The sequence below is a fragment of the Lithobates pipiens genome, unplaced genomic scaffold, assembly GCF_037356315.1.
Source record: "Lithobates pipiens isolate NorthernLeopardFrog02 unplaced genomic scaffold, aLitPip1_a1.2 Scaffold_23, whole genome shotgun sequence".
Taxonomy (NCBI): domain Eukaryota; kingdom Metazoa; phylum Chordata; class Amphibia; order Anura; family Ranidae; genus Lithobates; species Lithobates pipiens.
The window spans coordinates 153333788-153361538 of NW_027507785.1; the positions used below are offsets into that span (position 1 = coordinate 153333788).

Genomic DNA, 27751 nt, shown 5'->3' on the forward strand with positions numbered 1-27751 from the left:
GCAACTTGGCAGGCCACAGGAAAAGAGGGGGGACGAGAGAGTGCCCCCCCAAAACCGTACCAGGCCACATGCTCTCAACAGGGGGAGGGTGCTTTGGGGTAGCCCCCCAAAGCACCTTGTTCCCATGTTGATGGGGACAACCCTTGCCCGGTGGTTGTGGGGGTCTGTGGGCGGGTGGCTTATCGGAATCTGGAAGCCCCCTTTAACAAAGGGATCCCCAGATCCTGCCCCCCCTGTGAAATGGTAACGGGGTACAAATGTACCCCTACCATTTCACAAAAAAAGGTGTCAAATTGTTAAAAACAATAAGACACAGCTTGGGACAAGTTCTTTATTAAAAAAGAGAATGGACATCATGGGACATTTTTTATTTTTTTTTATTTTTGTCTTGTCGTTTTTAACATTTTGACACTTTTTTGTGAAATGATGAGGGCATGTGGCCTGGTACTGTTCGGGGGGGGGGTGCTCTCTCGTCCCCCCCTCCTCTTTTCCTGTGGCATACCAGGTTCATGCTCGGATAAGGGTCTGGTATGGATTGGGGGGGCCCTTACGCCATTTTTTTATATTTTGGCACATGGTTTCACTTAAAATCCATACCAGACCTGAAGGGCCATGCAATTTTTTTTGAATTTTGGTTGGGGGTCCCCCCGAATATTCATAGCAGACCCAAAGGGCCTGGTAATGGACTGGGGGCGGGGTGGGGGAGGATCCCATGCGCTTTTTTTTAATGAGTTTCATGTATATTGCCAAGACCTGACAATTCATCAGTTTTAAATGACAATTTTTCCTTTAGAAATGTCATTTTGCTGTGGTATTGTTCTAAACACGGGAAAAATGCGCCACTTTACAGGTATACTATAGACACCCTCCAGGCATGATATTTAAAGGAATATTTAATTTTTACTGTTTCACTTTAAGGATTAAAAAAATCGCTGCTCTCGAAAAAAACGTGAGTTTTTAAAAAATTGTTTTGCATTGATACATGTCCCCTGGGGCAGGACCCAGGTCCCCAAACACTTTTTATGACAATAACTTGCATATAAGCCTTTAAAATGAGCACTTTTGATTATTCATGTTCATGTCCCATACACTTTAACGTGTGTTCTGCCTGTTCGGTATGTTCTGGTGCAAACTGAACTGGGGGGGGGGGGGGCTTGTTTGGCTCATCCCTACTGTATACCAGATTCATGTTGAAATATATAAGTTTTAATACTGACTGTAAGAGAATTAGTGAGTTAGCACTATAAGACGGGGGTATTTACTTAATCCACATAGGTACACTTTTGCCCAAAAAAAAAAAAGCTGTTGCATACACATAAATTGGCTTGAAAGATGTGCCACCACTGAACAAAAAATCCAAGGCTGACATGCACATTATGGTTGCCCTTTCTTAGTAATCATGATTGAAGAGTAATAAAATAATGCTGTGATAATACATTAGTAAATCAAGTTTGCTCTGGGTAAGCTGTGCTGCCAATTAGCATGTAGATCCATGTTCTCGACTGCATTTTACCTTCTATTCTCAATTGCAAGGACAGGGAGCACAATGGTAATTTTCTAACTACCTTTCTGACCATGTTTCATGTTACACTCTTATTGAGGGTATGACATGAAACATAGTCAGAGTCTACAGCCCCCACCCTCAAACCAGCCTCCCATTTACAAAATATATTTTTTTTTTCCCCAGCCAACTGCTGTTTATTTGAAGTGACTATGTGTGGCTCTGTCCGTACAGCCACGTCATTCTTTCACAGAGAATTGTGAATAAAAAAACTGCAGCAGAGGAACTGTAGTTCTAAATGGTGCCCAAGGGTGGTAATGTTACTGCACTTATAGTCCTTCTTCCAGCTCCGTAGCTGAAGGTCCATACCTCAGTATGGACCTGAGCTGGAGGAACAGTCTGTGGGAGCATGAGCATTGCACCTATGATCCACTGATTGCAACTGCAATGCTTTGCAGGCTCAAATGCAAAAAAATAATAATAGATACACATTTTAGTTTTTTGTAAAAAGGGTAAATGTATACGTTTTAAAAAAAAGCAGAATCCTCCTTAAATTCATATATCCGTTTTATCAGGATTTTAAAAAGGTATTCAATGTATGCAATTTTTATCAGAGTTCTGGTTGAATATTGTTTTTAAACAAATTTATTGAGACTGTAACGCTTCTATTATTATTACCAGTGCTGCCAAATGTCAGTATTATTACTGGCAATGAGTAAATCCCAGGGACAGGAAAATATAACCAGTTAAAAATATGACTGATGCTTGGCTCGAAACTGTGCATGCACAGATCTGGTCCGGAGCTGGCCGAGACCATTAGTGCCTCGTGTGCAGGTCTGAGGGACAGGAGCAAGGCAAGTTGGGAGCAGGATGGTCAGTGCTGTTTGGACAGGAGTGGACTGAAGGGACCACCTGGTGTGGAGATAGACTGTCACTGTGACTCAGGAGGGGACATGTAGTGTCGGTGAAGTGTCATCATCTGTGCTGCTGCACACTGCTGTCAGTGTCGTTGTGAGAGTCAATTTCATTTGTATATGCCTGCCCATTTTAAAATCTTGCCCTCCTGAATCCTTTGCCGGAGCTTGCTTACTGTATCAAAAATAAAATAAATATATTTGCCTTAATATCTACATTAAATCATATTGCCAATTGCATTTTGTAATGGCCTGAAGCCTAAATACTGCGATTTGCACTTAAAACTGTAATTTTCGAACTTTTGGAAATGCCAGTAAAAACTTGGCTGTGCCAGTAAATTTTGGGTGTCATGTCAGTCAATTTTAATATAGTAGGTTGGCAACACTGATTCTCACCTTCTAAACACAGCTGTGCAAAGTACTTTAACTACTGTCCATATATATATTGTAACACAACATCAGGACTAACCTTAATAGAGTTAAGATAGATCAAGACATCATCAAACTGCCGCAGAAGAAAAAAGCAAGAGGCCATACACTGTCTTCCTGGTATTGTATCTAATAAAACAATATAACAATTTTACTATACATACCTACATAAATAAACAGTATACAGTACAACAAATTTCATAGTTAGTTAGTAAGGCTGCATAAAAAGAACAGTCCATCCAGTTCAACTGATGTGGGTGTAGATATGTGTGTGTGTGTGTATATGTCAACACCGTCTCTCATATGCACATGTACTGTGTTTGCTAAGATGCCCATCTAAGTTTTCAAAACTAGCAACATTTCCTGCTAACACCACCAATTGTGAAAGGGAGTTCTACATCCTTATCGTTCTGACAGTAAAGAACCCATACACAGTTTAAAGTTAAACTGCTTCTGCTCCATTTACATTGCGTGGCCATGTGTCTTCTTAACCTCCCTGAAACTGAATATTTTTTTTCCCTATGCTAGAATCATTATTGAGGTATTTGTATATTTATTTTTAATTTAATATATTTGTATATTTACAGTGCCTTGCGAAAGTATTCGTCCCCCTTGAACTTTTCAACCTTTTGCCACATTTCAGGCAAAAAAAGATATAAAAAAATTATTTTTTGTGAAGAATCACCAACAAGTGGGACACAATTGTGAAGTGGAACGAAATCTATTAGATTTTTGAAACTTTTTTAACTAATAAAAAAATGAAAAGTGGGGCGTGCAAAATTATTCGGCCCCCTTGCGTTAATACTTTGTAGAGCCACCTTTGTATGTCTCTATCAATTTTGCACATCAAGAGACTGAAATTCTTGCCCATTCTTCCTTGCAAAACAGCTCGAGCTCAGCGAGGTTGGATGGAGAGCGTTTGTGAACAGCAGTTTTCAGCCCTTTCCACAGATTCTCGATTGGATTCAGGTCTGGACTTTGACTTGGCCATTCTAACACCTGGATACGTTTATTTGTGAACCATTCCTTTGTAGATTTTGCTGTACGTTTGGGATCATTGTCTTGTTGGAAGATAAATCTCCGTCCCAGTTTCAGGTCTTTTGCAGAATCCAACAGGTTTTCATCCAGAATGGTCCTGTATTTGGCTGCATCCATCTTCCCCTCAATTTTAACCATCTTCCCTGTCCCTGCTGAAGAAAAGCAGGCCCAAACCATGATGCTGCCACCACCATGTTTGACAGTGGAGATGGTGTGTTGAGGGTGATGAGCTGTGTTGCTCATTCAGAGATCCTCGCTGAACTTCTGGAGTGAGTTTGCTGCACTGAAAGTAAAGGGGCCGAATAATTTTGCACGCACCACTTTTCAGTTTTTTATTTGCTAAAAAAGTTTTAAATTATCCAATAGATTTCATTCCACTTCACAATTGTGTCCCACTTGTTGGTGATTCTTCACAAAAAATTAAAATTTTATATCTTTACGTTTGAAGCCTGAAATGTGGCAAAAGGTTGAAAAGTTCAAGGGGGCCGAATACTTTCGCAAGGCACTGTAGATCATATCCCCTCTCAAGCCTCTCTTCTCCAGGGAGAATACATTTAATGCTCACAGTCGTTCCTAGTAAATGAGGTCCTTCTGTCCTATTAGTTTTGTAGCCCTTCTCTAGACTCACCAGTTTCAGTATAACCTTTCTGAGAACTGGCGACAGAACTGAAAGGCACACTAGACATGCAGCCACACCAGCGTTTTGTACAGTGGTAGTATTATTGTTTTGTCTCTTGAGTAAATACACTTTTTGATGCATGCTAATATTCTGCCTACTTTGCTTGGTTCAGTTTGGCACTGCGTGCCACTGCTAAGTCTGTGATCTACTAGGATCCCCAGATCTTGTTCCATCCTGGATTCCCTCAGATCTTGTCCCATCCTGGATTCCCCCAAAGGTTCTTCCCCTAGCGAGTAACTTGCATTTATATGCTTAGTCCCCAAGTGCTTTCCTTTATATTTTTCAACATTAAACATCAGTTGCCATGTAGTTGCCTACCCCTTTATTTTATTGAGGTATTCTTGTAATGTTTATATATCCTGCTATTAATTTATTGCCCTGCTTAGCTTTGTATTGTCAGCAAACACTGTGGATGAGCAATTTATGTTAACTTCCTTATATTTAAGAATAAATTAAACAGAATAGGTCCCAGAGCCTTGGGGCATCCACTTTCTACGCCAGACCATTCTGAGCACTCGTGATTTATCACGACCCTTTAAACGCACCCTTATACCAGTTTTCTATCCAGGTACATACCCTATAGTCCATGCTGAAAGACCTCAATTTGTAAAGTAAACGTTTATGGACTATACCAAATGCTTTTGCACAAACCAAATGCACAACATCCACAGGCCTTCCTTTATCTAGATGGCAGCTCACTTCCTCAGAGAATGTTAACAAATTGGTTTGACAAGAATGAACTTTCATAAATCCATGCTAGTTACTATTAATAAAACTGTTTTTATGTGAAAATTGGATATTGTCCCTTATCATCTCCCACGGCTTACATTCTATCGATGTCTAGCAAAGGGAAGACACACTAGGGAGAGATACAGGTGCTGCTCATCCCAATATGGGCAGAAAAAATAGGAACGGTCCCCCATAGGGTTTTTTTAGGCAGCTATAGATGATGAGACAAACAACCATCGTGTAAAGAATAGAAATACTTTATTGGAAGATGAGGTGGGTTATTACATGAGAGTCAAAATATGAGCTTGAATGTAGATATACCCATGCCAAATACAGGAAGGAGCAAACAAAGGTTATACACAGCATATGACTATTGCATAACATTTTAGACGGGTTTCGACCCATGATGTTTGGGGTCTCTTCAGAGGACGAGTTTGCTAAGAAAAAGAAAATTTATAATAATATATCAAATTTATTTAAAAACAAGATATAATATATGCAATAAAGTTTGGTAACACGTTGCACATAATTACCACTGTATTTGGAGATACCCCTTGGGCAGAACCTTCCCACACAGCCGTCAGATCATTCTGTGTTCCCCCACGCCACAATGAGACACCGAGAAGTGGAGGAGGATCCACTCAATGCAGCTTACAAGGAGTCACATGTAAACAAATGCCCCCCCCACCAAAGCATCCCAGAGGGGACGGAGCCAGAACCTACAGCAGTTACCAGAGCATTAGCTCATAGGCACACCCATATCAATTATAGTTTATTAAATTTATATATTGAACGGTCAGACACTGTTACAGTGATCTATCATATACTATGGTAATTAAATATCGAAAGAAAAAAAAATTATATTACATTCATAATAATATTAAATTAGAAATTTGATGACTGATGTAAATAAGCCAAAAATGTCCTTAACTTTCAACTCAACTCTAACAGTAGAGTGGTGAGTGCTGACACAGAAAATGAGAAAAGTGATAAAGTGTAGGGGAGAATAAAAAAAACAAAAAAAAACCTAGTGTTAAAGTGGTTGTATAAAAACCACTTAATTAGTGAAAGGTCAATGAGTGTACATGTTTCTGCACATTATAGTGAATATCAGCGAGAGGGATGCGACAGCCGGAAAAGAATATTACATGGGAAATCCAAAGCTAATATGCCTATGGTGAAAATGGAGTGAATGTAAAAAAATATAAGCTAATGAAATTTAAATACACTCTTAAAAAATTAGTGGATGAATAATTGTAACTTACTCCTATGATTGAGGGGAAAAAAAAAAGAGTCTGGCCGTCCAAGAAAAGTGTGAGGGGATCACATTTTCATCAACCCTCATCACAAAGATTAAATAGTATCCTTAATTACAAGGGTACTGAAAGAATTGACAACAGGTGACGTTTGTTCCGCCCCTCATCCCTGGTGCACAGAGGGAGACAATGGCAGCCAACGGCATGCCTCGTGTGGCTCCCTCGGTGTCCCTGAAGGCAAAGCCCCGACCACTGTCATCACCTCCGCCATGACGTCACACGTGCATGCGGAGGGGCCCGTCCGCGCACAAGACGAGCAACGTCCAGATGCCCGGAGGTGATCAGGGATGCCGCCGGCAGGGTGATCACTCCCACAGGTGGCCGAAGCAAAAACTCGGCCACCTAGTGGAACGAAATGGGAGCACGGATTGGCAAAGCTCCCCACCCTGCCAGGAAGACGCATAGGGAAACAGGATCCCAAACCCGGGGAAACATGCGGCCATGCAGGCTTCACAGGGATCCAATGATCCAAAATGCGGGTGGGGAAGTGCTGAACGAGAGTCATAGAAACAAACTCGCAAGATTATACAAAATGTAGCATACCAGTATCAGTAAAAACCAATGCATATAAATTGCCAAGTGGCAAAGTAAAAATTAAACAGTTATTCATTAATCGTACAGAACAGACATATTCTAGGCTGTGCACAAAAAATTCTAATGGTATATTTCAAATTAAATGGTTACTCAATCCACCCAGAAGTGACCACATTGATTAATAACTTAAGGGGATTTATTGGGAGGAAATACCTCCCAAATACAAAAAGATGAAGGCAAGGGGGAGTGAAAGGATTTAGGCCAAAGTAAAAGGGTAATATAGGGTCTCAAGGAACTCTTTGCTCATAAATGGAGTAGGATCTTAATCCAATCTCCACCACGATCGAGAATGTCTACTCGATCGGGTATGGCAAAAGGTACAGACTTTTAAAAAAAGAGCGCAACTAATTTAGTGAGCTCTAAGGGAGAGATATGGCTTCAGTTTGATCCCCTTATTAAAAGTCTGCCTAGTGTCCTAATATACAATTTGGCACATTTGCTATCCTAGAAAGTACAATATTAATGCATTATGATGTAATATTCACAATTTATACAAAAATATACACAGAAGAGCACACAGTGCACAACTCATGTCTTAGATCTCATGTGTCAAAGGGGAAAGGGTGTTTAACCACCCAAAATTGTATAGCAAAGTGAAGACACACTAGGGAGAGATACAGGTGCTGCTCACCCCAATAAGGGCAGAAAAAATTGAAACTGTCCCCCAGGGGATGTTGGACTGACTGGCCTGTAGTTCCCAAATACATCTCTGCCCTTTTTAACCACTTTCCGCCTGCGCTATAGCTGAAAGACGGCTACAGCGTGGGCTTCCTATGCCAGGCAGGCGTCTATTGATGTCCTCTCTGGAACATGCTCCCTGCGCCATGGTCTTTGATTACAGCCAATCAAAGACCATGGTAAATGGCCAATCACACCAGCCATTTATCACGTGATCACCATGACAGGTGATCTGAAATATAAACATATGAGATCATCTCTCATTGATGGCTCTCAGGAAAGATCCTGTGAGATTGTAAATTTGCTACAATTTATTACAGTTACAGTTTTTAAACTGCCGGAACACTGCCCAGTGTCGCAGTGCCCATCAGTTTCACAGCGTCACTGTGCCGACAGTGTCATCAGTGCCATAGTATCCGCAGTGCCATCAGTGCTTCAGTGTCATCAGTGCCACCGTGCCATCAGTGTCACAGTGCTATCAGTTCCATAGTGTAGTTTAGTAGTGCGGCTTATCAGCACACATCTGTGCAGCCTCATCAGTGCAGGCTTATCAGCATCCATCTGTGCAGCCTGTCGAGTCGGGGGCCCCCCTCACCCCCCTCTCTTCTCTCCCTGGTCCCCAACTCCCTCCTTTTCCCCCTCACGGGGGGGGGGGGGGGGCTGTACATGTGCTGAGCAGTGTGTGTTGCAATTGCAACCGGGTCACCTGCGGACTGCACGGTCCCTAGGGACACCCTTACGGCGGTCCTCAATTCATTCATTGCCAAGATAGAGGCGGTGTGTGGGAAGAAAGGTGCTAAAAAGCGGTCCCTGCCGTGACGCTGACCAGGACTGTTCGGAGAGTGAGGATGAGTCCCCGTCCGGGTCCGTGCGTGATAAAGCGCTAGTTGGAGCACTTATCACAGCTGTGCATGATACCCTGAAGATTCAGGAGCCAGCGGATCCCTCTGCTGCTGTACCGGTCCCTTTTGGGTCCTGCAAGCCAGCACGTTCACCTAAGGTGTTTCCGTATCTGACTTATTTTGCTAAGTTCATTTACAAGGAATGGGGTCGCCTGCAACGGACCTTTTTGGTCCCCAAATACATGGTGATGCGTTACCCCTTTGAGGAAAGCCTTCTCAAGAAATGGTCAGCTCCTCCGGTCGTGGACCCCCCAGTATCCAGGTTAAATAAAGTAACCCACGATCCCGGTTGAGGGGACTCCTGCATTCAAGGATCTGACAGATAGGAAGGCTGAGGCGGTGGCTCGTTCCTTGTTTACGGTTGTGGGGTCAGCCGTGCGACCCGTTCTGGCATCCGCACTGGTGTCGCAGACACTGACTGAGTGGGCAAAAGTTTTGCACCGCGAATTGGGAGAGCAACAGACCTCCCCTGTCTGCGTGGAACTAGCAGACCAACTAGTGCAAGGCCTTAAATACGTTTGTGACACGGCCCTGGATACTCTCCCTCTGCTATCCAGGGTCAGCTGTGGTGCTGAGGCGCCTGATTTGGTTAAAATTCTGGTCTGCTGACCAGGCATTCAAGAAAGCCCTGACGGATCTTCCCTTCCTTGGTGACCAGCTCTTTGGAGCCTCGTTGGATGACATTATTAAAAATGCCACGGGTGGTAAGAGTACTCTACTCCCACAGGCCAGGAAGGCTACGGAGCCACGCCGTAGGCAAGGGCCCTCTTTCTCTGCTCACAAGCGGCTTTTTCATTCGCCCGATGCTTCGACAAAATGACCCCAGCCCGACAGGACGCCCACGGACAGTCAAAACCGCAAGCCTACTAAGCCTGTGAACAAAGCTGCTACTGCATGGTTTGCCCCCACCCATGTCTCGGGTGGGGGGTCGCCTTCAGGGGTTTTCAGCCCGGTGGTCCTCCTGGTTGTCCGACCAATGGGTCTGCGATCTGATTTCTACAGGCTACAAGATAGAGTTCCTCTCTTGGCCGCCCAAACAGATTCTTCCCCTCCAGCTTACCCGTATCCCCGGTTCACCGGGAGGCCCTGTTGGGGGCGGAAAGGACATGCTGCATCAGGGGGTGATTGTACCAGTTCCGGAATCGGAACGCTTCAAGGGATTCTACTCAAATCTGTTTGTGGTTCCCAAGAAGGAAGGGGTACGTCCGATCTTGGACTTGAAAGCCCTCAATCACTTTGTAAAAGTGCAGAGGGTCAGAATGGAATCAGTTCGCTCAGTAGTCGCTGCACTCCATCAAGGGGACTCCCTGGCATCTTTGGACATCCAGGATGCGTACCAGCACATACCCATATGCCTTCGGCATCAAAAATGTCTCAGTTTGGCATTCGGGGAAGCCCATTACCAATTTGTGGCTCTTCCCTTTGGCCTGCCATCAGCCCCCCCAAGTCTTTACCAAGGTACTGGCTCCAGTATTGGTGTTGCTGCGACAACGCGGGATCGCGATCGTGGGCTACCTGGACGATCTCCTCCTGAGAGCATCTTCCACCTCAGAATTAGAGGAGGATGTGTTGATCACCATGCAGACCCTGCAAGAATTTGGGTGGCTGTTGAACCTAAAGAAGTCAGTGATTGTGCCGACCCAGGGTCTGGAGTACCTAGGTTTGCTATTGGACTCCAGGGAAGCGAGGGTCCTTCTCCCCTCAGACAAATTGCAGACTCTCGGTTCTACGGTCAAACTACTGTTGTACCGCAAGTGCTCATCGCTCCGCTTTTGCATGCGAGTACTGGGACTCATGGTAGCTTCCTTCGAGGCAGTACCTTATGCCCAGTTCCAAACCAGAGTCCTGCAGAAGGAGATCTTGTTGAAATGGGACAAATCTCAGTTGTCTCTGGATCGACAGACCCAGGTGAGCCAACCAGTCAGGGACTCTCTGATCTGGTGGTTGAGGTCCCCGGTGATTCAGTCCGGAAAATCGTTCCTTCCTCTGAAGTGGGCGGTGATCACTACGGATGCCAGTCTATCCGGCTGGGGTGGAGTGATGGGATGCAGTCGGCTCAGGGCCTCTGGTCGATGGAAGAATCCAAGTTGCCGATCAATCTGCTCGAATTGAGAGTGATCAGGCTGTGCCTCCATACATGGTCGTTGAGTCTTCAAGGGCGTCCGATCAGGATACAGTCGGACAACGCCACGGCTGTGGCATACATAAATCACCAAGGGGGAACAAGAAGCTCAGCCTCTGCTCGGGAGGTCGCTCACATACTTCGTGGGCAGAGCGACACGTTCCGGCCCACGTCGGTCGGTGAATTACAGAGAAAAGGATTTTACGATGAGTACAAAAATCACCGATATATTCAAGACGTTCCGATCGCTCTTGTAGAGTGGGTTGTGACTGCAAAGGGGGGCAACTGCCCCTTCAAGGCGTAGGCTTGGACTACAATCTAACAAATAGAAAATAAACTGCGCTCAGGTGAAAACTAAAATTTAATAAAATAAAAATGAAAAAATATACTAGAATAAAGGCCGCAGCTCTGAGTGGGATACACACACTAGAATAAATTGTGGAAAGATTTGGAAAGCTGCGCCACTACCCCTATTTAACTAGCCAAAATAGTGAAAAATACCAGAATAATTAAGTGCACTCAAATAAATGAATAAGTGTATGTTACCTATTAGGTAAATAACATTGGTATCACACAAATTAAGCAAAAAAGACATTAAAAGATATATAATATATCACAGAAAAAACAGCTTGAAGAGAGCCAAAGCTGAGAAATAAAGTCCACTATGTGTGTTCTTATCAGGAAACGCAGTGAATGCACACGAAACTGCAAACCAGTGCTCGTCACCGAGAATTAGATGCGCTTACCAGATACAGATCAAATTGCAGCCTTAATAGTAAATCATCCGTGTCATTATCCTTACGTCAGACGCGAACAGATCTGCTATCCCCAGTATGTGGCAGCATCGCAAAAACAACTTCCACGGTCAGCAATCGGATGTATCACCAACATTAGCACAAGAAAGAGAAAGATGCCTCCATAGTGTAAAACCATTCAGGTAATTTATTAAACTATAAGCGATTGCACTTACGTAGAATATCCATTAAAACAGCATAAAAGATAAATCACAAAAAGCTGGCCGGCATTCAGAAGCCTGTCCTCCCCTCGTATAGCGTGGTGGCGTCACTGCGTGCCTTCCCAGGCACGTTTCGTCACAAATTACATTGTCAATGGGGAACGGGCAGCACAGCGATGCACCACCATTTATAGCAAAACCTCATTCTGAGATGTAAGATCCGGCCTACAACGCCATCCTAATTGATGGCAAAAGACTCTAAATATTCCATATTGCATAAGGGAAAAGCTAAAAGATGGCCAAACTATAAGCGTGGCCCTTAGTAGCAAAATTACAATATGCGACTTTGACTGTAACAGGTTATATAAACAAAAAGGATCACATTAGATCAGATATAATGTAAACCCTATTCGCAATAAAGATCTAGAATACCTATATATATGAACTTAAATGAAAATATATAAAAAATATATATATGAGAATATATAATAAATTGAAAAATATAAAAAATATATATGTATAAATCTCATATAAAAATGTGTATATTTAAAGTAAATACCCCACATTATGGGCATAAGATGTTAGTGTGTTTAAACACACACAAACACCTAATTAGAAAAATTATATAAATAAGTAATAATTAATTTAGACTAAATATAAATTAAAATAAATACAAAATCAAATTGATATATTGTGTAAATGTATACCTACCGTAAGTAAGTATGCGTACCCATGATTAATCAATATAGCGAATACACTGATAAATCAATTTAATAACTAAAAACTAAAAATAGTGCGTTTAATTAATGAATTATGGAACTTAAACATAAAAAATCGTGAAAAAATACCCATAGCAAGAAAAAATTAACCCCCATACACTTAAAAAGACATAATTGTTACCCCGCATATTTTAACAGTAACGCAATAATTATACTTGAGGCCCGTCACACATCTCAGAACGAGTTTACAAAAGCACAACAGAGGTATAAAATATATAAATGACATTTGGTAATAATCAAATAGGCCCACCAGATAAACTAAACAGGATTAGGAGTTATCGATGAAAGCGTTAATATCAGTATCAATATTCAATCCATATGGGGTGTATGATTTTAAACGATGGATCCAGGACATTTCAAGCCTTGAAATCCCTATCACCAAGGAACTACCACGCCAATGAGGCTTAAATTTATCTATTCCTAGAAATAGTGTTCGAAGGATCCTTATTATGCGCCACCAAATAATGTTTGGATACAGAATGTTTCGGAAACCCAATCAGTATGTTGGTGATATGCTCATTGAGTCGCACCTGTAATGGGCGCTTGGTCAGTCCCACATACTGTAGCCCACAGGGGCACTGCAACAAATAGACTACCCCAGTTGTGGAACACGTAATACAGGGCTTAATAACATGCCCCACCCCTGTAGCAGTACTATCAAATGAAGTGGTACGTCTGCGTGAACATGAATTCAAAAAACAGACTCTACATCTTCCACACTTATAGAAGCCAGTTAACTGATAAAAAAAACCCTACTTCTCAGCGGTGGATCAATAACGTTAGGTGCCAATCGATTTCTCAATGAAGAAGAACCCCTAAAAACTATTCTTGGTCTCTCTGGTACCACATTTTTGAGTACCGTATCACTGCTAACAATATGCCAATGTTTGTTAACTAGTTTTTTTTATACTCCTCTGTTGAACAGAATAGGTAGTTACAAAAGGCACACCCACCTGGATATTATTTGCTCGTGGGCCTTTCTCAACAAGTAGTTCATGTCGACTCATGTTAGTCACTTTATTAATAATATCAGACAAAAAGTCCTGTTGATAGCCTTTCTCAAGGAACCTTGTGGTTAGAACCTCTGCCTGTGACAGGAATTCTCCTACCTCTAAAACAATTCCGTCTCAGTCTGATATATTGGCTTTTAGGGATCGACTTGAGCCAAGGGGTGTGATGACAATTATCAGTAGGAATGAAGGAATTCCTATCCGTATCTTTGAAAAACGTAGAGGTGACAAAACGCTCATCCTTCATGGAAATCTCAAGATCTAGGAAATTGATTTTTGATTGACTCATCTCGTAATTGAGTTGTATGCCCCTTTGGTTCCTATTTAAAGACTCCAAAAATTCTTTTAGATCATAGTCCCTACCATCCCATAGGAGGAGGACGCCATCAATATACCTCACCCATAGGGCTATTTGTGGTATATTTTGAACATAGATGACGTCCTCCTCCCACCTGGCCATAAAGAGGTTCGCCAGGCTGGGGGCATATTTAGCCCCCATAGCAACTCCCTTGACCTGCCTATATATGTGATATATTGTATATATATATATGTATCTGTGATATATTATATATCTTTTAATGTCTTTTTTGCTTAATTAATTTGTGTGATACCAATGTTATTTACCTAATAGGTAACATACACTTACTCATTTAATTGTGTGCTATTAATTATTCTGGTATTTTTCACTATTTTGGACTACAATCTGTCTGATCCACCTGGAAATGGTGGCCGATGAGACCGCCATACCCTTCTTTGGACCAGCCACCGAAACAAACAGCAAGTCTGACTTCCGAAAGGGAGCTGTGACAGACAAATACACTTTTAGAGCCCTAACCATGTCGAGAGCGTGAAGGGCCACCTCTTTGTGGTGCTTCGGCTTAGGACACAATGATGGTATATATAATGTCCTCATTGATATGAAAAGCCGAGATCACCTTTGGTAGAAAGGACGGTTGTGGACGCAACACCACCTTATACCTGTGGATGACCAGATAAGGCAACTTGCAGGACAAGACCGCCAACTCCGAAACCCTCCTGGCCGATGTTATGGCCACTAGGAAAACGACCTTCTGTGAAAGGGTCAACAAGGGAATCTCCCTGATATTCTCAAACAGCGGCTTTTGAATCGCCGACAACACCAGGTTCAAATCCCACAGAGGTAACGGTGGATGCACCGGAGGGACTACATGTCGTACCCCCTGAACAAAGGTACTCGCTAATGAATGAGACGCCAGGGGTCATTGGAAAAAGACAGCCAGAGCTGAAATTTGCCCCTTAATGGTGCTCAACACCAACTTCTGGTCTACACCTTGCTGAAGAAACAGCAGGATCCTGGATATAGAAAAGGAGCGCGGATGCCCCCCTTTCTCCTCACACATGGAGATATAGGCCTTCCAGGTACGATGGTATATCTTCCTTGAAGAAGATTTCCGCGCCCTCAACATAGTTGGAATCACCAAGTCCGACAGACCCCGGTTCCTCAGCACTTGGCTCTCAATAGCCATGCCTTTAAAGCCAGCGATGGTAAAGCAGGCGGCAGTCGCAAGGGAGCATCTGCCACCAGACACACCAGGTCTGCATACCAGGGCCGCTGAGGCCAATCTGGGGCAACCAGAATTACTGGGATCCCCTCGGCTTCCACTCTGTGAAGCAGACGTGGCAACAGTTTTAGTGGAGGAAAGGCGTAGATCAGCTGGTACTGATGCCACGGAGCGCCTGGCGCATCTGCCCATGGATCTCTTGTCCTGGACACGAATCTCAGCACCTTCCGATTGAGACGGGAGGCCAATAGATCCACATCTGGCGTGCCCCATTTCAGGCACAGCAGCCTGAATATCTCCGGATGCAATGCCCATTCTCCTGGGTCCAGCATCTGACGACTCAGATAGTCCGCCGGCCAATTTTCCACCCCGGGGATGTAAATAGCTGACAGGTCCATTTCAGAGGAAGGAACGATTTTCCGGACTGAATCACCGGGGACCTCAACCACCAGATCAGAGAGTTCCTGACTGGCTGTCTCCAGGGACAATGGAGATTTGTCCCATTTTGTCAAAATCTCCTTCTGCAGGACTCTGGTGTGTAACTGGGCATAAGGTACTGCCTCGCAGGAGGCTACCATGAGCCCCAGTACTTGTATGCAAAAGCGGAGCGACGATTACTTGCGGTTCATCAGATCTGACACAGACATCTGACACCACAGATCTGAGAGTCTGCAATTTGTCTGAGGGGAGAAGGACCCTCGCTTCCCTAGAGTCCAATAGTAAACCCAGGTACTCCAGACGCTGGGTCGGCACAACCACTGACTTCTTTAGGTTCAACAGCCACCCAAATTCTCGCAGAGTCTGCATGGTGATCACCACATCCTCCTCTAATTCTGAGGTGGAAGATGTTCTCAGGAGCACGATCGCGATCCCGTGTTGTCGCAGCTACGCCAATACTGGAGCCAGTACTTTGGTAAAGACTTGGGGGGCTGATGCCAGGCCAAAGGGAAGAGCCACAAACTGGTAATGGGCTTCCCCGACTGTCAAACACAGAAATTTTTGATGCCGAAGGCATATGGGTATGTGCAGGTACGCATCCTGGATGTCCAAAGACGCCAGGGAGTTCCCTTGATGGAGTGCAGCGACTACTGAGTGAACTGATTCCATTCTGAACCTCTGCACTTTTACAAAGTGATTGAGGGCTTTTAAGTCCAAGATTGGACGTACCCCTTCCTTCTTGGGAACCACAAACAGATTTGAGTAGAACCCCTGGAAGCATTCCGATTCCAGAACTGGTACAATCACCCCCTGATTCAGCAAGTCCCTTACTGCCCCTAGCAGGGCCTCCCGGCGAACTGGGTATGCTGGAGGGGAAGAATCTGTTTGGCGGCCAAGAGAGGAACTCAATCTTGTAGCCTGTGGAAATCAGGTCGCAGACCCATTTGTCGGATAACCGGGAGGTCCACTGGGCTGCAAACTCCCGAAGGCGACCCCCAAACCTTCATGCAGTAGCACTTTTGTTCACAGGCTTGTGGTTCCAGGGGAGCTTTTGACCATCCGTGGACGTCCTGTCGGGCTGGGAACGTTTTGTTGAAGCACTGGGCGGACAAAAAAGCCGCTTGTGAGCGGAAAAAGAGGGCCCTTGCCTGTGGCGTGGCTCCGTAGCCTTCCTGGCCTGTGGGAGTAGTGTACTCTTAAGACCCGTGGCATTTTTAATAATGTCACTCAAAGAAGCTCCAAAGAGCCGGTCGCCAAGGAAGGGAAGATCAGTCAGGGCTTTTTTGGATGCCTGGTCAGCAGACCAGCATTTAAGCCAAATCAGGCGCCTCAGCATCACAGCGGACACTGAAGCCCTGGATAACAGAGGGAGAGTATCCAGGGGCGCGTCACAAACTTAGTTAAGGCCTTGCACTAGTTGGTCTGCTAGTTCCACGCGAACAGGGGAGGCGTTTTGCTCAATTTGCTCCCAATTCGCGGTGCAAGCGTTTTGCCCACTCAGTCAGTGTCTGCGACACCAGTGCGGATGCCAGTACTGGTCGCACGGCTGACCCCACAACCGCAAACAAGGAACGAGCCACCGCCTTGGCCTTCCTATCCGTGGGGTCCTTGAATGCAGGAGTCCCCTCAACCGGGATCGTGGTTACTTTATTTAGCCTAGATACTGGGGGGGTCCACAACCGGAGGAGCCGACCATTTTTTGAGAAGGCTTTCCTCAAAGGGGTAACGCACCGCCATGTTTTTGGGGACCACAAAGGTCCTGTGTGGCCGACCCCATTCCCTGTAGATGAACTTGTCAAAATAAGCCAAATACGGGAACACCTTAGGTGAACGTGCTGGTTTGCAAGACCCAAAAGGGACCGATACATCAGCAGAGGGATCCGCTGGCTCCTGGATCTTCAGGGTATCATGCACAGCTGTGATAAGTGCTCCAACAAGCGCTTTGACGTGCCCGGACCCGGACGGGGAATCATCCTTACTGTCCGAATGGTCCTGGTCAGCCTAGTCTGATAGACCAGAGCAGGGATCACCAGCCGCAACAGGGCCCGAGGAGTCTGCATCAGAACTCTCCCCAGAGGACGGGGGGGGGGGGGGGTAGGGGCCTTTTACGCATACCTTTCCAGCAGTGAAACGATCTGCAGAGCTTGCACCACGTTCAGGGAATTGCCATCCAGCGTCTTGTATACACAGTGGACACAGGAAACAGCATGTGAGAGCACATGTAATGCTGTCACAAGAGAACTGCGGTGAAAAGAGCGCTCGGGCTTCAAAAACATGGCCGCCAATGCAACTAATAGGAAAAACCTATAGAAAATGGCTGCCGAGGCTCACAAGGGGAACCTGTTTTGCCCACAGTCAAAATGGCTGCCGGACAGCGCCATGAGGTGACAGGAAAAAAAAAAAAAATCACAGAACAGTGCTGTCTGCATTCAGCAAGAACACCTCCAGACACCTTTTGGGACCCCCCAGACCGGGACCAGGAGCAACGCTAGCAGCACAGAGCCCCCTACAGGTGAGAGACCCAGTGAACCACACACACCGCCCGCGGCACATGCAGCCACCCCCGCAGAGAGGGGAAGGAGGGGAGATAGGGACATGGGAGAGAAGAGGAGGTGGTGAGGTGGCCTCCGAATCAACCTCCCAGGGAATGCCCAGCTGCTCACCCCACCGAAGCAGGGAGAGCCATACTTACCAGGATTAAGATCTAGTTCACAGAATTCTTATATTTGTTGGTCCAAATTTTCCATTGCTTATCAAATAGATCGCACTTCAATGTATTTATACCAAGATCACGCTCTATAGTGTGGTGTTGGTTCACTCTTCTAATTAGGTCAGAGATGTTTACCGTCATGGCAGTTTTCCAATGTTGTAATATCATGGATCTAACAGAAAGAAGGATATTGGAAATAACAATCTGCATATCATGTGGAAATTGTTCAATACCCATATGTAAAATCCCTAGGGATGGATTGGGGCGAGTGACAATACCCGTGAGCGATGTTATTAGTTGGAATACTTGGTTCCAGTAACTAACCAAATTGGGACACTCCCAAAACATGTGCAGTAGATGTCCTAGCTGTCCACAATTTCTCCAACATGTATTTTGGGCAGATGGAGAAAATTTTGCCAGTCTACACGGCCACCTGTTAATAATTCTAATGGTCATTGCCCAATGATTAATAGAACGGGAGGCTTTTTGGATTTCTCGAAATGTAGTTGTCCACTGATCATCTGTAAATGTTTTCCCTAAATCCGCCTCCCATTTATCAATCGATTTTGTTTTCACAAAGGATTGTTTATCATGTAGAAGGGAGTAGAAAAGCGAAATACCTTTCCTGGTGGGGCGTTCGCGAGTTAAGAAGTTCCATGCACTGGATGGCATTGTTATAGTAGGGGGAGGGTTACGTTTTAGAAAATGTGCCACTTGGATACATGTAAACTGGTACTTGTTGGGGAGATCGTATTGAGCCATAATCTGTGTGCTGGAAAGAGCTGTACCATTAGACAATAGGTCTTGGATGGTATGGATACCGTGGTTGGGGAACTGTTTTAGGACAGCATAGGGATTTTATGCTCGAGCAGGCTAAGCGGAAATTTGTATTCCACAGCATTTTGAGATTTATGGGTATGATGTAGGAAGAACCTCCATGCTTGTAGGGAGGCTATAAGGGTGGGAGCCATGGAATGGAGAGCCCAGGGTTTCCAGACATCACTCACGAGCAATGCCACTAGATCTGGCATTGGGGCCATGTGCCTTTCCAGCTCAACCCAAGGTGGTGAATCTATAGTTTTGAACCAGTGTTGGAGTTGGTCCAGTCTAGATGCCCACAAATAATCACCCAATAGATTTTTTTATTTAGTTTTTACCAAGAATTTATTCTCATTAATTGTGGCCCAGTGCAACTTATATGCACAAAAATTTATAGTGAGTAAACCAATGTCCTATTATTCCCATCCCTATGAATGGAGAGACCTAAGAGTGAAGGAGTTCAATATTTCTTTGGACCTTACATTCAATATGGGACGCACCAAAAAATAAAATGAATTACTTTCATACTGGTCCACCCACCCCATGCTGATCTACTCAGCAGTAATGCCCAGAACCAGATATTTGAAGATAATGAGGTTCCTCTATTATAATGACAACACTCAGTGCCCTCTTCAAAATGACCCAGCATATGACAAGTTATATAAAATTCGGCCACTTCTAAACAATTTTTCAGAAAAATTCCCCCAGTTATTTACCCTGGACCAAAATATCTCCCTGGATAAGTCGCTTGTCCACTTTACCGACACGCTGGGCTTCAATCAATTAATCCCCAACAAAAGTGCCTGATATGGCATAAAAATCTACAAATTATGTGACCGAGCCACATGGTACACCCATTCTTTCTGGGTGTAGGAAGGAAAGGACACCGAGCTGCATCACCCTGAATGCCCAGACTACATAGAAACAAAGTTGTTTGGGACCTCATATTCCCACTCCTGGAAAAAGGTTATCACCTGTATGTAGATAACTAGTTTGTCCCTTTTCCTCAACCATCACCAGAGGAAGACTCCAGCATGTGGCATCGTCATTAAGAACAGGAGGAGCTTCCCTCAAAGGCCCGCTAATAAGAAGCTAATAAGAGGCGACACAATGAGTTTGCGTGATGAGCAAATTCTGGCTGTGAAGTGGAGGGCCAAAAGTCTACATGCGGTCTTCCATCCACAATAACACCTGCGTGGAAATCCCAGGAAGAAATGGCCCAATCTCAAAACCAACATGTGTCTATGATTATAATTTGTTCATGGGGGGAGTGGACTTCAACGAACAAATGACCCAACTCTACCTTGCTACGAGAAGGATCCACCATTGGTATAAAAAAAGTCTCAATTTATCTTTTTGATTTTGTCATATATAATGCTTATGTAATATACCACACATCCTCTGAGAGACCCGTATACTTCCATGGCTATTAGGAGGAAATCATCACTGCCCTTATATAACCAAATGGCCACAAGAAAACATTCAATCAGATGTGATAATCCCACGATGAGTCCACAAATGCCACTTTCCCAAGAAAATCCCTCCCAGACAAACAGGTCAAAGATGTAGAAAATAAAAGTAGGGTGTGTTCCAGAGTAGGAGTTAGAAGAGACACCTCTTATTATTGTCCCCCAGTGCCCCATCCCAACCAGGCCTCTGCATAGGTGACTATTACCACCGTTACCATACTTCTCTACATTATTAGTGAAGCATAATAAAACGTAATTATCAATTTCTGCCATTTACCTTCATACCCCTTAAGAAGAAAAATGACTAATTTGCTAAATTTTATAACAGAAACAAAGAAAAATGTGCTTTTTTCAAAATGTACAGTCTTTTTAAATCTATAGCACACAAAATAAAAAACTCAGTGGTGATTAAATAACACGAAAAGAAAGCTATATTTTTGTGGAAAAAAAGGACAACAATTTCATATGGGTACAGTGTTGCATGAGTGAGTAATTGTCATTCAAAGTGTGAGAACATGGAAAGCTGAAAATTGGTCTGGGCAAGAAAGGGGTATAAGTTTCCAGTAGGCAAGTGGTTAAATATTTCTACCATGTTGTCTTTTCGCCAATCAGCTGGTACCATTCTGGTTGCCAAGCTGTCCAAATATTTAGGAATAATGGTCTCGATATTCAGAGCCATTTTTAAGGCAGGGCAAAAGGGGCCGCTGCCCTGGGCCCTGTCATTGTTGTGGGGCCCAAAGCAGCTGCCTCATACTTGCCAGCTTTACTGGTTTAAATTCCTTCGTCCCTTGAGGTTTTAGTCCTGTGCTGTGTCCCAAGATCTCAGTGTGAAGTGCTGCTAATAATACTGCCCAGCTCTGGCCTATTGTTGTGTACAGATGACTCACCTGCAGACCCTGTGTTTACATGTAAATTACTGGCATTCATATGTAAATAGTGGCAGCATCCATATGTAAATAGTAATGGTCGGTGGCATTCATATGTATATCATGCCCCCCTGAGGTCATACCCACAGTGATCGCTAGCAACCAATCAACAAGCAGAAATCATGTGCTGCAACCTCTAGTAAATAATCAGTGATCTGTAATGTGTGCTGTAACCTCTGACAACCAATCGCAATAGCTGCCTGATCTGATTTTGTAACTGATTTTGAGTCCAGCTGCTATTTATTGTATGTCTCAGGGCAGATGGAGAGAAAAACTGCATGTGGGGGTCCCAAGAAAAGTTTTGCCCAGGGTCCAATCAATATTAAAGACGGCCCTGCGGATATTACCTGGCTAAGTTCTTTCAAGTAAGTTTCTTGCTGTACCCCTCCTTTTCAATTGCAAAACCTAAGGTGACGTAGGGATTTAGTAGTTAATTAGTAGTTAATTTAGTTCAGTTGCCTTCTCCTGATCATCCTTTATGGGGCCAATATGCTCCGATTAATATATTTGAAAAACGTTGGATTCTTTTTTACTCTCCTCCACTATGTGTCTCTCGTGGTCTATCTCTTCCTTAAAGGAAACTGAGCGGGGATACCCATTACATTGGCCAATGTATATTTCCCCAATACCACACAAGTCACCTTTTGCCAACGCGTAATTGACTAACTAAAAAGTTTTGCTACCGGTTGCATCGTGTTCGGAGGGGATTTCAATCTGCCATTGAATCCCTTACAGCACACATCGGATGGTAAATCTAGTGTGCCATACAAAAAACGACGAAAAATCAAAACTCTTCTTGCCTCACTTACTTTAATAGACACTTGTCGTTTGAGTAACCTATCAGGCAAAGACTTCACATATTTCTCAGCCCTACACAATAAATTCACACGTATTGACTACATCTTCCTTTCACAAAGGGATCTACCCCTCCTACAATCAGCCAAAATCGGAGTGAGGACCCTCTCAGGCCACGTGCCCATATCATTAACATTGCACAAAAAAGCTAGAAAATATGGGACTACAAATTGGAGGTTGAACCCTTCTTTGATTTCTGACCTGTCAGATTCAAGCAAAATAGAAGAAATAATTAAATACTATTTTAAAGAAAATGTATCAGAAGACATGTTACCTCTAAATATATGGGAGGCCCATAAATGCATGGTCCGAGGGTAACTTATCCGAAAAAAAGAGAAGCAGAAAAAAAAACTCACAACCCTAACACAAGCCATTAGTGACTTGGAAACAAAACACAAACAATCTTTAGCGATAGAGACAGCCACATCTTTACTAGAATTACGTAAAAAACTACAGTCCATTTTGAATCTAAAGGCCCAGAAGATCCTCTTTTTCAGAAAAGTGTTCTTTTACGAACACAGGAATAAATCTGAAAAATTTCTAGGAAAAGCTTTAAAAGAAACATTATCTACAAACATAAATAGGTGAACAAAGTGAGCTGCGCTAAAAACAAAAAATTTTTTTTTCTAAAAACTAATCACAAAAAAACATCAATAATCATGAGAAAAAAATAATAATAATTTTTGGTGACAAAAATAGATGCAAATAATTAGATTAATTAAATTAACCAATTAATTAAATGCAAATAATTAAATTATATAAGTGAATAATGTCTTTTCATCGTATAAGTGAAAAAAGTGTTTTTAAATCAGAACCAATAATGAAATTAGCATAGATTGTATACCCCTTATATATAAATCATATACATTAGAAAAGATAAACCTACACACTAATAAATTTATTGTAGTGAATAAACAAAGAAAAAAAATTAACAAAAAATATGCATTGGATAAAAAAAAAGGAGAAAAAAAATGAAAAAATTGTCCAAAGAATAGTGTTGGTTCTTCAAAGGTGATATTATGGAGTAGACACCCACAGATTCCTGTGTGAAAAACAATCCAAACAATCCTCCACCAGTGAGAAGAGGGGCCGCTTACCAGAGTTATAGATCTCAGTGTCAATGAGATCAACAGAGCAACAGCACAGAAGTTCTGGATGAACCGTCACAGGCACCACACAGCTTTTATCTCCAACACGAAGCCTCCAGACAGGGAACGAGGGTATCGTGGATCATATAAAAAATCAAAAGGCACTCGCATAGCGTAAAACCACTTACTTTAATGGAATAAAATATAAAATATTACACTCACATGTGCATAGAAGAAAATGATCGTATAAATAAAACGAGCCGGCCGGGACTCGTGTGCCGCCCGCACTTCCTAGTTGGGCGTAGAACGCGGAGACGTCAGAACGCCTATCTCCCTACGCGTGTTTCGTCACGAACGGACGTGTTCACGGGATGCGGGACGGCGTTCTGACGCACCGCCTATATACCAAATCATAAACAAACAGCCTCGGTCTGAGCTCCATGTTGTCTCTCAATCCACCATATTAAGTGAGGGAAAAAGGACAAGCATACCAATATCATCACCTAATCCGCCATTTTGCATGAGGGAAAAAGAATAAAAATTGCCCTACTACCACATAAAGCCAGACCTCTGCCCATAACCATCAGAGTTACCTGGGAATCATAAATTAAAAACAAAAAAATCATAAAAAATACAATAAATATGAAAAACTTTTTATAAAAAAAAAACTTTTCATAAAGAAAAAGGTCTCGTCTCTTATCAGAGGGGATCCCCTCCTCCCCTCCCCCTCTCTCCTTTCTTTCTTTGAACCCTTTGCTGAAGGTGATGGGGATTTGGGTGGTCTATTTACGAGGCTAAAAAACCTAATAGTATCTGAGATCCATACCCAATGGGATGTTGCGTTTTTGGAAACGTATATAAAACAACAGATGGTCCCTCGCAGCTTGAGGTGGGAGGTCTGCCCCCAGAAAGGTGAGGTGGATCTAGAGGGATGGTACAAATATTTCAATGAAGCTGGTGTTGCCTTTCTACGTTTTCTCGTGGAGAGGAAGAGCTTAAAACTTAATCGCTTAGATATTGAGATTAAAAGATAAAATATTGCCCTTTAAAAATAATGAGGAATATTTAGATAGATCCAAAGGTCTTCTAAAGTTATTGGAAAAAGAGGAAAAAGAACAAAAACTAAAAAAGAATAATCAAGATATTTTGGACTATCAATCTATGACAGTTTTTGAGTGGCAAAAGAGATTATTGGCAGAACAAATAGATATCTCTGGTCCAGCTATGGACACTACCCCGGTGGTTATGTCCCAAGGTGGGATACCACCCCAGAACATACAAAATCAGACAGCACCATCTGGGAATTCTCGTTTTCGCTCCCCTGGTGAGGGAAAGAGAAATTACAGCCAAACTAGAGGTGGCAAACGTGGACCCCCTCAGGGGCATGATAATAGAGGGAGAGGATGAGGTGGGCAACGTCAGAATGCCCCCCTCCCCCCTCAGACATATGCCCAAGCTCCCTTTCTCTATTATGGTCAGGCTGCTCCCCCTTCAAATTGGAGACAGGAGAGACCACTTGCACCCCCCCCCGGGATGGATGGGAGGCCCTAATTCCAAACAGGGTTACTTCCCACCTCCTGCTTACAACCAATTACCCCTTCCTTCTCAATATCCAAAACCCAACCCACCAGCAGCTTATAATAACAGCCAAGTGGTACATTATGATGTTGATTATCAATCTCAATTTAATGTTCCTACACAAAACAGTTTCTTGCCTTTACAGGATTCTGTGTTTCCACTAGAAAGAAACTATATGTCTACGGATGGTATGGCAAACTTGAGGCCCAATAATATGGGTTCCTATGCTGAAACCCAGGGAGACTCTAGCAATGGCAACTTGGGCGCCAACCCAGGCCATACTAGTTGGGGTTTTCCCAGGCCAAACCAGGGCATCAAAAGAGTGGTCGAACTAAGAGAGGAACTAGAGGGGGGAGGCGCACTCAGCCCAAAAAGACTAAGAACTTAATCAGTGCGGGTATTTTTAACCTTAGTTCGGCCACTCTTAACGACTGCGAACTGAGTGTCCTGATAAGGGCCTTAAGTTTGCTCCAGCCAAGAATATGAATAAATTCCAAACATACATGGATATTCATAAGTATGTAAGGAAGCTTAACATTCAAAGATATGTAGCTTCGAATCCCATTAATTTTCTTAGGAATGCCTCTGGTGATTATTGTCACTCGGGACTTTCTAATGCATCACTTTTCAACCCACCTGGGCATTTGTGTCCCTCTCTAAAAGTCTTTCGCGATCTGGCCCTCAAAGATCTTGAAGACTTACGCATTAAAAAAGTCAAAAATAAAGAGGTGATTGATGCTGGCATTGAATCCCTCTGTAATAATAAAAATGTGGTCATCCGCCCAGCGGACGGGGGGGGGGGGGGGGGGTATAGTCATCTTGAATAAGGATGACTATATAGGCGAGATGAATCGCATTTTAGGGGATAGGGCTACCTATATCTCCCTACCTTCTAATCCAAATGCACAATATAAAAGAACTCTGGAGTCTCTTGTTACAGAGGGATTCGATCAGGGAATTTTGAATAAGAAAGAGAGGGCCTTCCTTGTTCCAAAAACTCCCAGAATCCCTATAATCTATTACCTACCTAAGGTTCATAAGAGTCTTACCTGCCCCCCGGGACGACCCATTATTAGTGGGATTGATTCCATTACTTCCCGGGTGGGCAGGTATATAGATTTCTTTTTACAACCTTTAGTGCGTCGAATGCCATCATTCATTAAAGACATGAGACATTATCAATCTCCTCGAGGGACATCATCCCAAACAAGGGACCCTGCTGGTAACTGCAGACGTTGCATCATTATACACGAGCATACCCCAAAATATGGGTTTAGAAGCCGTTTCAGATTCCCTGGAGAGGTTTTCTGATCTCCCTCCAGAACAAATTGATTTCATCATGAGACTCTTAGAGTATGCGGCTACGCATAATTTTTTCTGGTTTGGAGGGGCCTTTTTCCGCCAGATCATGGGGGTAGCCATGGGGGCGAAATATGCCCCCAGTTTGGCGAACCTCTTTATGGCGAGATGGGAGGAGGATGTTGTCTATGCCCAGGTCAGGCCGCAGCTGACCTTTTGGGCTAGGTACATAGACGACATCCTCCTCCTATGGGATGGTAGTGAATCAGACCTTTCCCTGTTTATGAGTGAGCTTAACTCTAACACCGGGGTATACACCTACTAAGATTAATTTCTTAGATCTTACTATTGCGATTAAAGGAGAGAGTTTTATTACATCAACTTTCTTTAAAGCCACCGATAGGAACTCCTTTATACCTACCGCTAGCTGCCACCACCCAGCCTGGCTTAAATCAGTACCTAGAAGCCAACTTTTGAGGTTGAGACGCAACTGTACAGAACAGGATGTTTTTATACAACAGGCCCGTGTTCTTACCCAGAGGTTCATTGATAAAGGTTACCCGTCTGAACCCTTGACATGTTTGGTAGATGAGATCAGCCATATTGAAAGATCTGAGCTATTAAAGGAACGAGAAGGGGGTCGTCAAAACAATTTTCGCCACCCCTTCGTTACCAATTATTCTTGTCAACACACTAGGATTAAACATATACTTAAAAAGCACTGGCACATACTTAGGAATGACTCAATATTGGGAACCATTTTGCCTGATAGACCTCAAGTAGTTTATATAGGTGTGACATCTTTGAGGGATAGGGTGGCTCCTAATGCCTTGGACCCACCCACTAACCGCCCGCATTTCTTCTCAAACCTTACTGGGTATTATCAATGCAGGAAGTGCCTGGTATGTAACATAAATGGCTGTCGGTCCAGGAGAAGTACCACTTTTAGATCTACTGTTACTTCTAAGTCTTTCACCATAGAGCCTTTCATTACTTGTTGTTCGGAGGCGGTGGTCTACATGCTGGAGTGCCCTTGTGGCCTCCAGTATGTAGGGCGGACCAAACGTGCCCTATATGTGCATTTGAATGAACACATTGGGAATATCCGTAGGGGGTACACCCAACATTCGGTCTCCAAACATTACCTTTTGGTGCATAACAGAGACCCTACCAACACAATTTTTTGGGGAATTGATAAGTTCAACCCCCATTGGAGGGGAACCCATTTGGTGAGAAGTATCTCAAAGCTTGAAATGATGTGGATACATAAATTAAAAAGTTATACCCCTCATGGCCTTAACATTATAGTAGACGTAAATGCGTTCATTGACAATGCTTGAACAACATATAACTGGTTTGAATAGCTTATATAGTTTAGGCTC

At 43.5% G+C, this 27751-nt stretch overlaps 1 protein-coding gene across 2 annotated transcripts in view; it reads right to left on the reverse strand.

Annotated features, from left to right (window-relative positions):
* IFT56 (intraflagellar transport 56) overlaps window positions 1-27751 on the reverse strand; it is an 872526-nt gene that overhangs the window by 136808 nt on the left and 707967 nt on the right. For both annotated transcript variants that reach the window (XM_077452501.1, XM_077452500.1), the window contains exon 13: window positions 2885-2973. In XM_077452501.1, the coding sequence (XP_077308627.1) occupies window positions 2885-2973 (89 nt within the window). The remainder of the gene's footprint in view (window positions 1-2884; window positions 2974-27751) is intronic.